Below are 16,647 nucleotides of genomic sequence, written 5' to 3'. Positions count from 1 at the left end.
AACGAGAGGATCTCAGGCAGACGCCCCACAGAGCCCTGAGCCCAATGGATGCGTGGCCACAACCCAGATCATGACCAAGAGTTGGACTGAGTCACCCAGGCGCCCCTTCCTTTTCTTTTCTATACCTCACCTTCCTGCAGTTCCTCACTAAGAGAAATTGTACAGGTAAGTTCAAACTGCAGTTTGGGGAAATCACAGGTGTCAGAAGGGCCCAAGGGCCCAAGGGCCTGGCTTTGGGAGAACCACCCTTGTGATCATGGCTTCTTCCCTGCCAGGCATTTTTTCTTTTCCTTTTATTTTATATCTATGTAAGATGATAGACATTAACTAAACTTACTTATGGTAATCATTTCACGCTGTATGCAAATCAAATCATGATGCTGCACACCTTAAATGTCTACACTGCTGCACATTCAATTCTACCTCAATAACACCTGTGAGTAAAATCCCAAGACTTTTTGTTCTTTCAATAACCTGCATAGGTCTCATGAAACTGTCTTAATGATCTTTTTCAAAATTGTTATAGCAATTACAGTGTTTTACTTCCATCCAATCATTTAAACATTCAAGTTCCTAACACTGATCATGGTACCAGGTAAAGGGAAAACAAAAATAGAAACGTTTTAGTTATAGGGATTCTGAACCTATAAAACATAATTTGTTTTTCTTTTCTTATACAGACTACGGCAGAGATTGGGAGGAAAACCAGAATATGCATTATCTATTCTAACATGGGCTGCTCAAGTCTCCCTTCCACCACCTGAACACAGCACAGCTCACATCTACCAATGAAGGCAGCCTCTGGATTATATTCAGATCATTTACTTATGTCCCAGGCACAAGTCTTCTGCATCACTAACTGGTGATTAAGTCAATACAAAGAACAGAACTGCAGAGATCAACAGGTAAACAGAACAGTCCACTGTCAGGACTAGAAGGAAACTTGCAGACCAACTGTCCCATTTTATAGATGAGGAAGTTGAGAGACAGTCTTAAGTGCTTGTGATGGGACCGTGACAGATTTCCTGACTCACAGTGCGGGACAGCCTCCACAGACAACACCCAGACTGATCTCCTAAACCACAGACTGACGGAGCTTGGTCTAGAGAGGCCAGAACAGAAAGTGTGGGCCCCGCCTACCTGTCCCAACACCTGCTGACACCAAGGTCACTGGGAGAAGCAGCATCTACAACTGCTTTGATGCCAATGACTCAGGTTGAAAAACAACTCACAGCAAAGCCATTTTATCAGCATCTTGAAGCTCTTCATTAGCCAGGTGAGAGGTGCTTACTACAGATGGTATGTGACCCACACTGAACAGAACACTTCCCATTGTCTTCTCAGCAATACAGAAGACAGTGTGCCCTGTACAAGTCCCTTTACAGGTACACGAAGGGACCTCCTCATTGGGATTCTGAGTGCTTGATATTTACTTACTATTAACTACTACTATTACCTCACTTAAACCACAGGGAAAATATCTGAAGTTACACAAAGGGTTCTCCTAGTCACTTGTGTTATTAATATTAAGGCTGTCTGGCCTCCAGCTAAGCAGGTTGTGACACAATGCTTGCAGGTTGAGCACTATCCTTGACCTCCTAAGTCCAATCCTCCCTCACTTGGGAGAGGACAGACTGAGGTTCATGATGGATTTAACCCCCTGCCAGAGATCACAACAGAGTATCCAGAAGAGGGAAAACTAGAATTCAAATCCCCTTCCAATCAGCTTTTTCCTGTGCAACCCCAAACCTCTTCCATACCACAAAACAACTAAATCCAAAGCAAACCAAACCGTAATATCTGAGCTATAGTTCATTTAAAACACTGAATAGGTAACCAAGTGTCAAGTACTGCTGACATTAAAGTGAGTAAGACATAGTTCCTGACTGGAGAAATTTCCTACTAGAAGGGAAGAAGACCCACAACAAGGAAATTTTAATAAACAATGATAGGGAGGCTTATGGTACTTTTGGAGAGGTTCTTGGTCCAACCTGGAGACACAGAAGACAGAAGAGATAACCTCTGACCTGTGCACTGAGTTGGTTGAAAAGGTGAGGAAAGCACTCCCCCAAAGAAAGGGCAAAATGAGCTAAATCAGAGGTGCGGCTTTTGTCCACTTCAATCAAAGAGCCCAAGTGGATTTCCATTAAACTCCTCTGGCTGAAAAAGATGAACCTGACTCTCGTGATCAAATACACCTCTAGACATTACCAAATGCCTCCAGGGAGCAAGAGGACTAAACCAACCACAGTTAAATCTTAATAAAGACCACATGTCCCTTCTTACATAGATAATATGCTCCATTAGAACGTTATTATTTAACAAATACTAGGCCAGGGGCGCCTGAGTGGCTCAATCCATTGATGTCTGACTCTTGATTCTGACTCAGGTGGTGATCTCATGGGTCGTGGGATCATGCCCTAAGTCAGGCTCCATGCTGGGCAAGGGGTCTACTTGTCTCTCTTCCTCTCCCTACTCACACTCTTTCTTATTCTCTCAAATGAATGAATAAATAAAATTTTTAAAAAACAAAAAGACACAACTACTAGGCCAGTGGAGATTTACATACACACACACACACGTTTGTATATATATAATATAGATATATAAAATAAAACGGAAATTTTTTTTTTAAGATTTCATTTATTTATTCACGAGAGATAGAGAGAGGCAGAGACAGAGGTAGAGGGAGAAGCAGGCTCCCTGAGGGGAGCCCGATATGGGCTCAACCGCTGAGCCACCCAGGTACCCCAAAATGGAACATTTTTTAAAGAGAGACTAGATCTAGGAAAATCTAGGAATACATGAATCGCCAGGATAAGGATGGCTATACACCTCTACGCAGAACATCCATGCTACTAATAAGCACTGATGTGGTTCCACTTCCACTACTGTAGAAGAGACCATCAGAGAACATTAATGATCTTAATATTTACTTAAGACTCAAATACTGTAACTCTGATTCCAAATTTAGACGTCTCTATCACCTCTATGTGATGGGAACTTTCACCAAAAAACCCCCAAACGTTCTACCACATTTCATATGTTCCTCCCAAGCGAGGAGTCTAGCAGCTTGTTGACAATGAGCTATGAGAAACTTTCTTTCAGGCCAAGCACAGACAACAAAATATGTAAATTTTGCATGTTTCTCTACCCTTTGCAGGATAACACTAATGGGCAACATGGCAACGTCACACGGGAGTATACCCAGGATGCCTGAGTTGCCACGGAGATGACAGCGACCTGAACACTGCCCAATCACAGAAATTATTCTGTGAACGATAAGTAATGTATTTAGGTACTGAAATTTCTGGGTCGTCAGCTACCCAGCATAACCTAGCCTGTCTTAATACAAAGTGCGGAAAAGTGCCATTTGATGTGTCCACTCATGTGTACTTCCTGGAGAATCTGCACAGGCTCTAAACTCCTAGCCTATCAGAGAAAAAACAAGCATTCAAAATGTTCACTATGAAAAAAAAAAACAAAAAACAAAACAAAACAAAAATGTTCACTATGACAATGATCTTGGATTAAAGAGGTAAGGAAGGACTCCAGGAGACCTTTCCCCAAAGATGCAAAGGCTAACGACAAGATGCCGGTCACCAGCCACTGGGGAAGCAGCCACGGCAGAGGTCTGCCACCAGAACAGGGAGGATAGGTGTTGGTGAGGGAATGGGATAGCTCTGGGCATTCTGCACTCCTGATGTGAAGGTAAGACAGTGCAGCTCTCATGGGAACATGAAACACAGTCACACAGGAGCCAGCAATTCCACTTCTAGATATGTAATCAAAGGGAATGAAAGGGGTTCCAACAGATGCATGTGTCCACCCACACCCAGAGCAGCACTATTCACAACAGCCCAAAGGCAGAAACCCCAAGAGTCCATCAACAAATGAATGAACAAAATGAACAAAAACACCACCAATGATTTACTCAGCTCCAAGAATGAAAGGAAGTACCCAGAACAGGCAAATGCACAGAAACAGCAGCATCAAGGTTTCCACTAGAAGCTGAGAGACAGAGGAGAGACTCACTGCTTGTTACAACACGTGCAGAGTTTCTGTTCAGGATTATGAACAAACTGGAAACGGACAATGCTGATGGCTGCATAATCCTGGGAATGTACTTACTGCCACCAAACTATAAGCTTAAAGATGTACATTAGTAAAGCTTTATGCTGTGTATGCACATACATCCTATGTACCACAATTTTAAAGGCAAATACATAAATCACACAGAGTACTGGAGGTTTCTTTTTCACAGCCTAAGATCAGGTGAAAATCTTTCTAAATATGCAATTGAGCCACATTTTCAATTGTGTCTTCCCAGAATTGCATGTAACCAGCTTTATCTCAAAGGAAGTTCAGTGAACCTGCAAACAAGGAAAAATTAAAAGAAAAGCAAGATCTTGGGGCACCCTGGGGGGGCGGCTCAGTCCGTGAAGCATCTGCCTTTGGCTCAGGTCATGATCTCAGGGTCCTAGGATTGAGCTCCATGTCAGGCTTCTTGCTCAGCTTCTCTCTCTGCCTCTCCCCTTGCTCCTGCTCTCACTCTGTCAAATAAATAAATAAAATCTAAAAAAAAAAAAAAAAAAGGCAGAATCTCTATACAATCTCTTGTTAACTCTCCAAATCTACTTGATACCTTTGGCAGATCTAGGCTTTGGCAGCTAACAAATATGGCAACCTAGGAAAGGGGCAGAAATCCTCAAAGTGAAGCAAAGCTATGACCAATGAGCCTTAGCCACAAAACTGATGGCTGACAGACTAGCCTAGCAGGCAATCAATAATGAGATGCACTCCTTTCAGGTAAAGGTCCCAAAGCTCATTGCATATTCTCAAGAGGTATAATTTTTTTTTAAGAGGTATAATTTTAACTGTGTTTGGAAACAATGGATTTGGGCACAAGTTGAATCAGAATAATAAGCTGTACAGGGTGGAATACCAGGTGCAGGGCTGTGGGACATTCCCCAATACAATCATCAGAATCATGGGCATATCTCCTAAATGCAATCCTAAACCACTAAGAGTGTCAAACAAAGATTCTATGTGAATTGAAAAATATTTGATAATTTCATCAAGGTAAAGGAAATGAAATTTCGGGGATCCCTGGGTGCTCAGCGGTTTAGTGCCTGCCTTCCGTCTAGGCGTGATCCTGGAGATCTGGGGTCGAGTCCCATATCAGGCTCCCTGCATGGAACCTGCTTCTCCCTCTGCCTGTGTCTCTGCCTCCTCTCTCTCTCTGTGTGTGTCTTATGAATAAATAAAATTCTTTAAAAAACATGAAATTTCACACGATAATCACAACCATGTGAAAGAAAATATTATTTGATTATATGTATTTCCATAAGGAAATTCAGATCAATAAAAAAAAGATGTGCATGTATAAAAAATTTTCATCCTTTACAGGTTCTATTAACATTTATTTTTAAGATTTTATTTACTTATTCATGAGAGATACACAGAGAAAGAGGCAAAGGAGGCAGAAGGAGAAGCAAGCTCCCTGCGGGGAGCCAGATGTGGGACTCGATCCCAGGACCCCGGTTTCATGACCTGAGCCAAAGGCAGATGATCAACCACTGAGCCACCCAAGCATCTTGGTTCTATTAACATTCTTAACCTGATGAAATAAAAATATTTTAAGAACTAAACCATGTATCAGGTCAGTATATATGGTATTTTTAAATCAGTGCAGGCCACGCACAACTCTGAAAGTGTTGTGGGAACTGCAAAATAAATACTACAAGATGGAACCCCTACTCTCTTGAGGATGCCAGGGAGAGGGAGTAGGATCAAGCTACTGCATCACCACATACATCATTGAACTCAGGCTTAACTTGGTAACTAAAGCTATTCATCATTAGATTTTATAACTCAACAATTTGCCATGCAAGATAATGGAGCACTAATCCATCATTCTAAAAGTTCCCAAAATGCTGGCTGGTAATACTTCAACTGGCCAAAGATCAAATCATCCTGAGACTTCTTCTTTGACAGACAAGACAAAAGGCCACTCCAGTGACATTCCCGGTTCCTGTGGAAGGAAGTGGGCCCACTGCAGCCAATCTCCTGGGCATGGGTCCCTCCATGGCTGACAGCCTTTCCTGTCTGTCTCCAGCCTTGAGAGATACTAGGAAGTGACAGCCTCAGGTCCCAGCACAGGACCCTAGAAATGTATACCCTTTCACGTATGCAATTGGTCCATCAACAACAGGCCAAGTCGCCACGCAAGGGATAGGCAGCGAGACTCAGGGTGATCTAGCCCTAAGCACTGTCCCGGGTCTTGGTAGGACAGAGGCTTGCAGGGAGATACGTTTAGTATTCCACATAACAGTGAACAAAAGTGATCACTTTTAGCTTCCCCAACAATCTCTTCTCACTTTCCATTGGCATAAATCAGTGCTGAATCGCGTATATGCCCTTCCTTGGTCACTTCCCACAACAGCCGTCATCAGTTTGGCCAGTCACCTCACATGACTCATTAGAAGAGCTAAACCAGACAGCCATCTCCCAGGCACCCCCACAACAAGGGGCTGGGCCAGCTTTCCTCAACCACGAGTTCAGTCTCTCCCTTCCCTTCAGAACAATGCATGTGGCTTCCCCAGTCCTGTGCCCCTGGTGGCACAGCCCACTGCCCCTGCCCATCTCACGAGCCTCTTGTTCTCTACTGCAGACAGGACGCCCACTCCTTACCCAACATGCGTGTCATACTCCTCTGACGCCACCTCCATGGACAGGACAGGACAGGCCTCTTCCTTCTCTTCTTTTGCAGCCCCTGCACAGTCTGGTTCAGGAAGCTGTACACTGATCACCGGCAGGTGAACGTGCTCAAGTTATACAGTATTAACATTCCTTTCATGTGCTGCTTTGGGAAAAGTCTCAAGTTTCTCCATTTGCTCCAGTATGGTGTTTTGCCCACAGCAGTCACTTTAAGTAACTTAAAGGAACTCCTGTTTGAAACTGTACTAAAAACTCCCTGGCAACATCTGGAGAGAATACCAGGAAGAGCAGTAAAATGTCCTCATCAAACTTGTGCTACTAGTGGAAGACAAGGCTACACCTCTCCTGCAGAGCTGTCTGCTCATGCCTGGGATGACATACAGAGCCAACAGCTGACTATACACAAAGGGTACCAGCAGGTACTGAGATCATGGGTTACTTATTGGAGGTTTTTGGCCTTTTTTTTAACTCTCCCCTTCACGACCTCCACCACTTGTGCAATAAACAATATAATTTCTATTTGTTCTTAAAAATGGACTGATAGGGCAGCCCCGGTGGCTAGCGGTTTAGCGCCGCCTTCAGCCCAGGGTGTGATCCTGGAGTCCCAGGATCAAGTCCCACGTCAGGCTCCCTGCACGGAGCCTGCTTCTCTCTCTGCCTGTGTCTCTGCCTCTCTCTCTCTCTCTGTGTGTCTCTCATGAATAAATAAATAAAATCTTTAAAAAAAAAATGGACTGATAAAATGGTGGGCAACTAACTGGCAAAAGACATTTCAGAATTTGCTGTGCTATCCAGAACAGGAGGAGAACATCTAAAGGGCATACTGATCTCTGCAACAGCTGCAGTGTTGCAGCCACCCCAGATTTGGCCCCAACACTGAGTGGGAATCACGGCTCCCACGGAATCCACAGACGTGCAACACCAGCAAGTACACAGGACTCACCGGGCCAAAGGAAGCACTAAGCCAAGCACAGCATAGTCGTAGGTCCTGTTTTTTCAGTTCTTATCTATTACACAAGATTTTCCACACAAATAAACTAGATCCAAACCTGCCCTCCTTCTGCAGAAACACGAGCTGTCATAAACTTCACTAATTTCAGCTTTCAGACCAATGGTGTTCTTAGGCTCCCAGAGCCCTGAAGCCAGGTATTTACAGATAATCAGGACGTTTCCTTGCAATTTAGAGATGAAAGCTACAATCTCTCTTATAAGTCAGCTAAGAAACAACCAAGCATCCCAGGTTTATGCATGCCCTGGTATTTTCTTATGTTATGAAATAGCTAGAATTTAAAACAAACTTAAAACATTAAGAATTCTTATTTCTAATACAGACTGTACTCTATCCTAAGTATTGTAAATAATGAAGGACGTAGTCAAAGTTAGTACACAAAAATGATTTTAAAGCTTTTTAAAGACTTTTCTTAAGCTTTGTTTTACCACAATTCCACACTACTCTAAACCTTAATAGTAAACGTCTTCCTTTTATTTTTCAGGACTATCATTCTCATTTTTTTTTAATATAGCAGTTTTTACACCTGCTCATCAAGGGCCCCATTCTCATACTTCTCTTGTAAGGAGGGACGACACCCATCATCCTTCCAAGCAGATGGGAGTGTCATCCTGCCCTTCAGGAATTCATTTTAGCAAGTGAATTTAATGATTTCAAAAGGTAGGAGAGACCCAGAAAGATAATTTTACGAACTCCATACTCTAGCATGTACACTCTGTAATGGGAGGAAATTATCTTTTTTTCTTTCAAATGTACATCCATTGTGCACAGAAGAAGTATTTTGTTATCACACTGCCTGAAGGGAGGGTCTCAGGACACTTAAACCCGAAGGGGATTATTATTTTTTTTTAGATTTTATTTATTGATGAGAGACAGAGAAAGAGAGAGGCAGAAACACAAGCAGAGGGAGAAGAAGGCTCCATGCAGGGAGCCCAATATGGGACTTGATCCCGGGACTCCAGGATCTTGCCCTGGGCTGAAGGCAGATGCTCAACTGCTGAGCCACCCAGGGATTTCCCCGAAGGGTGACACTTATACCAAGTGTGTCTGTATACGAGTAATGTAGAAATAATTTTTTTTTTTTTTACAGATTTTTATTTACTTATTCATAGAGACAGACAGAGAGAGGCAGAGACACAGGCAGAGGGAGAAGCAGGCTCCATGCAGGGAGCCCAATATGGGACTCAATCCCGGAACTCCAGGATCATGCCCTGGGCCGAAGGCAGATGCTAAACTGCTGAGCACCCAGGGATTCCCAGAAATAAATACTACTAAAGCTAAACTCTCTCATTCTAACTTACTGTCTTTCTTTAAATTTTTTTAAAAAAGATTTTATTTATTTATTCTTGAGAGACAAAGAGAGAGAGATAAAGAGAGGCATGCACCGGGAGCCCGACGTGGGATTCGATCCTGGGTCTCCAGGATCGCGCCCTGGGCCAAAGGCAGGCGCCAAACCGCTGCGCCACCCAGGGATCCCAACATGTTAACATACTATGTGGTATGTTACAGCTCCAGGTGTACAACAGTAACTCACGATCGTGTACATGACTCAGCGCTCAGCACAGTCCACGTGCTCTTCACCCCCGTCCTGTCTCCCCTGCCTGCCTCCCCTCTGGTGACCGTGTTCTCTAGAGTTAAAGGTCCACATTTTTTGGTCTCTTTTGTTGTTCATTTGGAGTTTTTTAAATTCTACATATGAATGAGATCAAATGAATTTGTCTTCTCTAATTTATTTCCCTTAGGATAATACCCTCTAGCTCCATCCATGTCATCGCAAATGGCAAGATCTCATTCTTCCTGATGGCTGAGTAACTGTTCCAGTATATGTACAACCACCTTTTTTCTATCTACTCACTAGTCGATGCACACTTGGGCTATTTCCATAATTTGGCTACTGTAGACGGAGACTGCTATCAACATTGGAGTGTACCTACCTTTTCGAATTATGGTTTTCATATTCTTTGGGTAAATACCCAGTAATGGAATTACTTAATGGAATGGAATGGAATTACTAGGTCATAGGGTCATTCTATTTGACATTTTCTGAGGAACCCTCATACAGTTCTCCACAGTGGCTGCACCAGTCTGCAATCCTACCAACAGTGTATATAAGCTTTCCCCTTTCTCCACATCCTTGCCAATATTTATTATTTCTTATAGGAAATTATCTTATTTCTTTATATTGTCAGAATACAGACTAAAATTTCTATCTAAAGATGACTACTGGGGGCAGCCCCGGTGGCGCAGCAGTTTAGCACCGCCTGCATCCCAGGGCGTGATCCTGGAGACCCTGGATCAAGTCCCATGTCAGGCTCTCTGCATGGGGCCTGCTTCTCCCTCTGCCTGTGTCTCTGCCTCTCTCTCTTTGTGTGCGTGTGTCTGTGTGTGTGTGTCTATGAATAAATAAAATCTTAAAAAAAATAAATAAAGATGACTACTGGGAGTTTTCTAGTACTTTACAAATCCTCATGGAGCTGTGATGAAGATTACATGAGAAAAGCAGCTTAAAGTACATGGCATAGGTCTCTTGCTGCAGCTACGCGAGTGGGAGCACCAGGCAGCAGGCTTGCAACAGAATTCCTCGGATCACTCTAAGAAAATGGCAGATGGACCAGACATGGGGGAAATCGCCAGCTTTGATAAGGCCAAACTAAAGAAAATGGAGATACAGAAGAATGCCCTGCCAGAGACCATTGAGCAGGAGAAGTGGAGTGAGATTTCCTAAGAATCTAGAGGATTCCCCACCCCCATCATCTTCGAGACACCCCAGTCATGATGTGGAGGAAGAAGAGCCACCTGCAAGATGGACACGAGCAACAGGCTACACTGTGAACCTGGGTACTCCGTGCCGAGGCCACTGGCCTTGCAGGTCTCTGAGAGGACCCCCCCCCCAATTGGACTGCCAAATTCTCTGGTTTGCTCTGGGATATTATAGTAAATTATTTGTATGATTAATGAAAATAAAGCACACCTCGTGGCAAAAAAAAAAAAAACAAAACAAAACAACAACAACAAAAAAAAAAAACACATGGCATAATGCCTGGCTAAATATTTATTTATATTTTAGTCCAGAATAATGGGTAAGAACATGGACTCTGGCACCAGACTGGCAAAGCTGCCTGGCCACGTCACCTGTTAGCTACGGATCTTGGTGGAAGTGTGCCTTAGTTTTGCATCAATAAAATGGGGATAACAGAGTCACTGCGAGGATTCAGTTACTCCATATGAAGGACTTAAACCAGTGCCTGGCACATAATAAACACTCAACAAATGCTAGTCATTACTGTTTTCACTGTGGACTGATTTTAGAATAAATCATGCCCTTGGGGCACTGGATGGCTCAGTGGCTGAGCATTTGACTCATGATTTTGACTCCCCCGAGTGGACATGTGCACGCTTTCTCTAATACAAATGGATAAATCTTAAAAAAAAAAAAAAAAAAAAAAAAGAAAGAAAGAAAGAAAAACTACAGAAGTTGAGATGGGGAGGTTTAAATACTGTCAATACAAGAAAGAATTTGTGCCAGTGTCTGAGCCTTAAATGACTAAAATAAAAAATGGGGAGGTGTTGAGGGGAGCTCCTCAGGTAAGCAGCCCTGAGGGTGGGCACACACTCACTGGGGGTGTGTACAGGAGAGCAAGGAGGCGGTAAGCAGAATCAAGGCTAGACAGGAGATCTGGGGCCAGGCCAGTGGTTCCACTGACTTGTACACTGCCAATTTAAACCAAGCAAATTAATTCCTTGATATAACTGATTCAACTAAGTCAACCTAAGCAAATTTCTATTAAGTGACCGATCTCAACTACTCAGGTAAGAGGGCTTGTCTTCTGTATCTCTGGTGAACCATGATTTTGCAACCACATTTGTCCTGAAAGACTCCAAAATATTCAGGCATCAAAACACTGCAAATTTTGAAAGGCATAAAGAACAAGATGAATAAGCAAAGGAGTAGAAAAAGTAGAAATACATAAAAGGCAGCTTGGATGTGAGAGCAAGAATCCCGAATTTATGAAGTATTACTCATCTTATCCAATACTTGCAGGCCCGTGAGGTTGTGTTTTGATTGTAAACAGTTCAAACTGACAGGACTTTTTACAAATACTTCACGCTGCCCAGATGAACCCACTTCTCCCCATTTCCCACCAACCTTTCTGTGCCTTCTTTGTTTTCTCAGTTCAGTATTCACAGTTTCTAGGGGTGAAAAGACTTCAATGGAACATTTACCACACGGTTTCTTTTCAAGTTGATTAGGGTTAACATTAACACAGATACTTCTCTCGGCATCTGGAGACAGCTTCTGTGGGGTGAGGACAGGGACAGGTCTTCAGTCCCACTGCTACTGGTCCTCTAGAACTCTCTCCCAAACTCTTGAAGAAATGCTGCACATCTTCCCTCTCCTCCCTACAAACAGTTGCCTGTCGACTCACAAGACATACAAAACCAACCAGTGTATCTGGGATTCTGACCAATTATTGGAGAACATCAAAAGCATGGAGTTGAACTCCAATCATTATGCAGAATACTACTATTCTTAGGAAACAGCAGGGTTTTGGTTCAGTTGGCAACACTCCTGGCCTCTGGATCAAGAGGTCACAGTCTCACATTTCACACAAGAACTCCAGTTTACAACCCATGCTAACACTCCTGCAGAATAATTCAAGAGGCATTAAATGACAGTCCCATTAAAAACCAAGTATCTAGCAAAACTTCAAACCTTGAAAGACAAGGTGGAAACAAACTGGACATACTAATTCTTCTTTTAAACAAAAGCCCATGTGCTTAGAAATAGGCGAGAGAAAGAAAGAGGGAGAGTGAGTGACTAGGTTTTGGCCAAATGTAGGATAAATGAATTAGATTTCATAACAACATTGGCATTTGCTTTTAAACACTGCCCTGGTTCCAAAAAAGAATAGAGTACCATGTGCAATAAAGATTTCATTAAAAATAAGCTCTGGTGTCTAAATATTTCTATTAAATAATTTAGCTTTATACTAGGGTGGTGGGCTAAAAATATAGGAAAAGTTTTTGCAGAAATCAGAGGCCATATCAAGAGATTTCATGTAGACAATCCACAAACACACAACTCAGACAGGGTGGCACCAAGTGATTAACAGCCCTTTACAAAAATAGATAAATAATGTTGCAATACACATGCTCTCACTTGAAACACTAGGCTGAATTCTTGAAAGCAGAAGCTTATTCCGTACTTTCAAAAATCAGTAAATCTCCTTTAAAATTGACACAACAGGTTACTTAACACCAGAGCTCCTAAAATGTCAATAGGTAAATTTCCTTAAATAAAACTATTTTTTCCCTACTTAAAATGATACAATGAAGTATTTTCCTCCCATGGAAATAATTTAGCCCTAGGATCGTTAAAAACTCTTACCACTTAAACTAATTTTGGGCATAGCTGGGAAAAAATTCTGTGTGTAGTATAAATAAATTTTTATAATGCCATGAATTTTCAGTTTTCATTTTAACTGGGCTTGTCTGGTATTATTTTCAGTGTTCAAACAGCTTTAGTTATGCCTCTTGATCACAGGTCTGGAGCCAGAAGGCACCCAGGAGGTCACCCTGTCTCTTGCACACTGGACTGCCAATGCTGGAATGCCCTCTAGCAGAAACCTGCCAGGCTACCCATTTGCTGAAGTCTTCTCTGCATGTCTTTATGATGAAGGCATTTTACCTCAACCAGGTACTATGAACAAAATCATTTCCTATTGCCTGACTTTCCCAGAAGTGGGCAATCCCAAGTAGGACAGACCCAAGGAGGAAGTTATCATAAATGAGAGTCAAGGGATCCCTGGGTGGCGCAGCGGTTTGGCGCCTGCCTTTGGCCCAGGGCGCGATCCTGGAGACCCGGGATCGAATCCCACATCGGGCTCCCGGTGCATGGAGCCTGCTTCTCCCTCTGCCTGTGTCTCTGCCTCTCTCTCTCTCTCTCTGTGACTATCATAAAAAAAAAATAAAAAAAAAATAAAAAAAAAAAGCATAAATGAGAGTCAATTTGAATTTGCTACTCAGTTATTTTATTAGAGGAGAGCACCAGGAGCCTAGGTGAAATCCTTACCACATTCTAATCCAATGCACAAGCACTGACATGTCGTTTGTTGGACTAAAACACTGATTTTCAGATAAAGCAAGAGGTCTAGCAACCTCTTCTCCACTAGTGCCTATACTACATGATCTCCTCTTAACAATAAACCAAGCCAGGTAATAAAGGACAACATATATGGCCTTTTTACAGTTTATGCAGTACTCTCACACATATTATGACCTACATATATAAAATAATAAAGGGAACTCAGATCAAGCAGCAGTTAGGGGTGGTGGCAGGAGAGGAGGAAGTGCTGGCTGAACTTCCAATTGTGCAACATGAAAATCCACCCATTTCAGAGCTTGACGCATGTGTTTAAGAATATGAAAGAATATGCAAATATATGTGAAATCTAAAAATTATTTTCAATTCATTCGATTATTTGATAAGGGGATGAACAAATCAGAATCACCCAAGAAGCTTTCATAAGAGGAAGTAATTCATCCTTACTGGCATCATTTCTTCTAAAGAACATGATAAATTAAAAGCATCCTGGTGTGTGCTTATAAGGCAAACTCAAAATCTCTTTCTCTACGCAAAAATAAATAAATAAAGCATCCTATTTTAGTTCAACAAGTGTTCATTAATCCCCATATGAGTACTCAATATTGAATGAGCCTCTAGTGTAGATTTCAGTCTACAAAAAAAAAAAAATTGTTGTATGACAAAAACAAACTTTATGATCATACACAGCCATAGATTTAAAAGAAATAGCTGTGCTATGGATTGACACAGGCCAGGGTGGGTGAATCTGTACATGTCCTCACCTCTTCAAGGAAGATCTGCCACATATAAAACTGATCACGCCTACACCTATGAAACCATACGGAAGATTAAGATGAGGCATGGTCAGTGTTCTCATTAAGTATTCCCACAGTCCGTATCCAAGACTCTTTAAAGCAGTAAAAGCAGTAATATCAAAGATGGAACATAAAACAAACTTTATATGCTCAAAAGGAAGCTTCTTTATATGTTTTCTCTCAAATTAAAGCTTAATAGAAATCACTTTCTACTCACAGAACAGTAATCTTCCTCCAACTCCTGAAATGAATAAAGCACCTAAATACCATCAGCAATTTGTACGACTGCCAACAAGTGTAAAGGAAAATTCTAACTTACATTTGACAATTAAAACAGTCCGGGGGAAAAAAAAAAACCAAAACAGTCCAAAATTAGGGGCACCTGGGTGACTCAGTGGTTGAGTGTCTGTCTTTGGCTCAGGTCGTGATCCCAAAGTCCTGGGATCGAGTCCCATATTGGGCTCCCTACAGGGAGCCTGCTTCTCCCTCTGCCTATGTCTCTACCTCTCTCTGTGTGTCTCTCATGAATAAATAAGTACATAAAATCTTAAAAAAAAAAAAAGTTTGAAATTAAATTAAAACAGACTGTAAAGAGATCCCAAAAGATATGGAAGATGTGTGGCACTGGCATGCCATGGTCCCGAGAGTGGCTAACATCTCTCCCCTCAGGAAGCTGTTAAGAAGCTCTCTTTTGGCTCTCAGAGATGACGACAGAGCTCGGTTTGTGGGCTACTGTGGGCTAACAGAGAAGACACCATTAAAACTGTAGTTTAAATCTCCAAATCCTTGTTTCTAGAATCTTTTTTACAGTTGCATAGATAATAAGCAACTAATCCCATGTCAGTATTTTCTCAAGCAGAACCAGTATTTAAATTCAGTTTGCACTCTTATTGAAGTATACGCCAAAACTCATGGATTTTTCATCTGAAACAGGGAGAAAGGTCAGCCCTATCTTTAACTTCTTCATCCCTAAATATCAATTCCATTGTAAATCCTACCTAAATCCCTTCACGTCAACGTTTGAGTTTTACTTTCCCCTTCCTTTCCTCCATTGTTAAGTCACAATAAGAAAAATCCCTCCTCTAAAAATATTCATCCTGTTGCCCAAGTTACTAAGTGTTTCTGCTTGTTAGTGGTTATTCACATAGTAAACCTAGTATACTTTACACTAAATGGCGAACATCATAAACACAACTCCACATTTCTGAAAATACCTAATTGGATATTTACATAAAGACCTGGGAAGTAAATGAATTTCCTCATTGATTTTCACAGAATTTGAGATGATGCAGTGCAATCCACTCATCATACAGTCTAGGGAAGTAAGGCTCCTGGAGGCAGGAGAGACCATCAGCCCACCTGTCAGCCACATTACTGCACATTCACTAATACACCAGTCCCCATGCTAGTGCCTGAACCACACCTAGCCACACTCAGAATTGGAAAGGACCTTGCCATATGCAGGGTGTGTGTGTGTGTGTGTGTGTGTGTGTGTGTGTGTAAGCATTCGGGCAACTGAAATTCAATAGGGACAAGTTTTTTAAGCTAAATGTAAAATTTTACTAAAATCACATATTGTAAAGCTACTAAACCACAAACAGAGCAAAGCCAACAAAGGATTCACTACTCAGTGTCAAATAAAACCCTATCCAAGATCCTTCTAAACAACAAAAGACCAAACTGCCCCACAAACCTCCAGCACTGCAATCTCCTTTCTCAGGGTTACCAACATAGAGTACTGAGGGGGTGGTTCAGCCAAGTAGACACCTGCCCATGCTAACCACTTCCCACATAATGTGCCTCCTGACTGAGGACAGGGACCATGAGGCTCTTGCTTGGTTTGTTCCTAGCTCTGAAGTTTTCAGGAGGTAGCACAACAGAGGAAAATAACTCCATATTTCTGAAATGACTGAGAAAGACATTTAAAAGCAACTCTTAGCATTTCTTGGTGAGCAGCTAATATGGGCTGGCACTACGCAGAGCATGAGAGGTCCAGGAAGTCTGTACACAGGCCTGAC

At 42.1% G+C, this 16,647-nt stretch overlaps 2 protein-coding genes across 7 annotated transcripts in view; one reads left to right on the top strand and one right to left on the bottom strand.

Annotated features, from left to right (window-relative positions):
• YAP1 (Yes1 associated transcriptional regulator) overlaps nt 1–16,647 on the bottom strand; it is a 113,681-nt gene that overhangs the window by 77,753 nt on the left and 19,281 nt on the right. The gene's annotated exons all lie outside the window — the stretch shown is intronic.
• On the top strand, nt 10,329–10,454 carry LOC129496625 (thymosin beta-10-like). Its single transcript, XM_055304767.1, has one exon. It carries the CDS (start codon nt 10,329–10,331, stop codon nt 10,452–10,454), a length of 126 nt encoding a protein of 41 aa, XP_055160742.1.

The sequence above is a fragment of the Nyctereutes procyonoides genome, unplaced genomic scaffold (genome assembly GCF_905146905.1).
Source record: "Nyctereutes procyonoides isolate TBG_1078 unplaced genomic scaffold, NYPRO_anot_genome, whole genome shotgun sequence".
NCBI classification, from domain to species: Eukaryota; Metazoa; Chordata; class Mammalia; order Carnivora; family Canidae; genus Nyctereutes; species Nyctereutes procyonoides.
Note: the sequence above shows the minus strand (reverse complement) of the source record. Positions and strands in the feature narration are given on the sequence as shown.

What these genes read in the sequence shown, in the direction of transcription:
- LOC129496625 (XM_055304767.1), top strand. Translation starts at nt 10,329, where the DNA reads ATGGCAGATGGACCAGACATGGGGGAAATCGCCAGCTTTGATAAGGCC.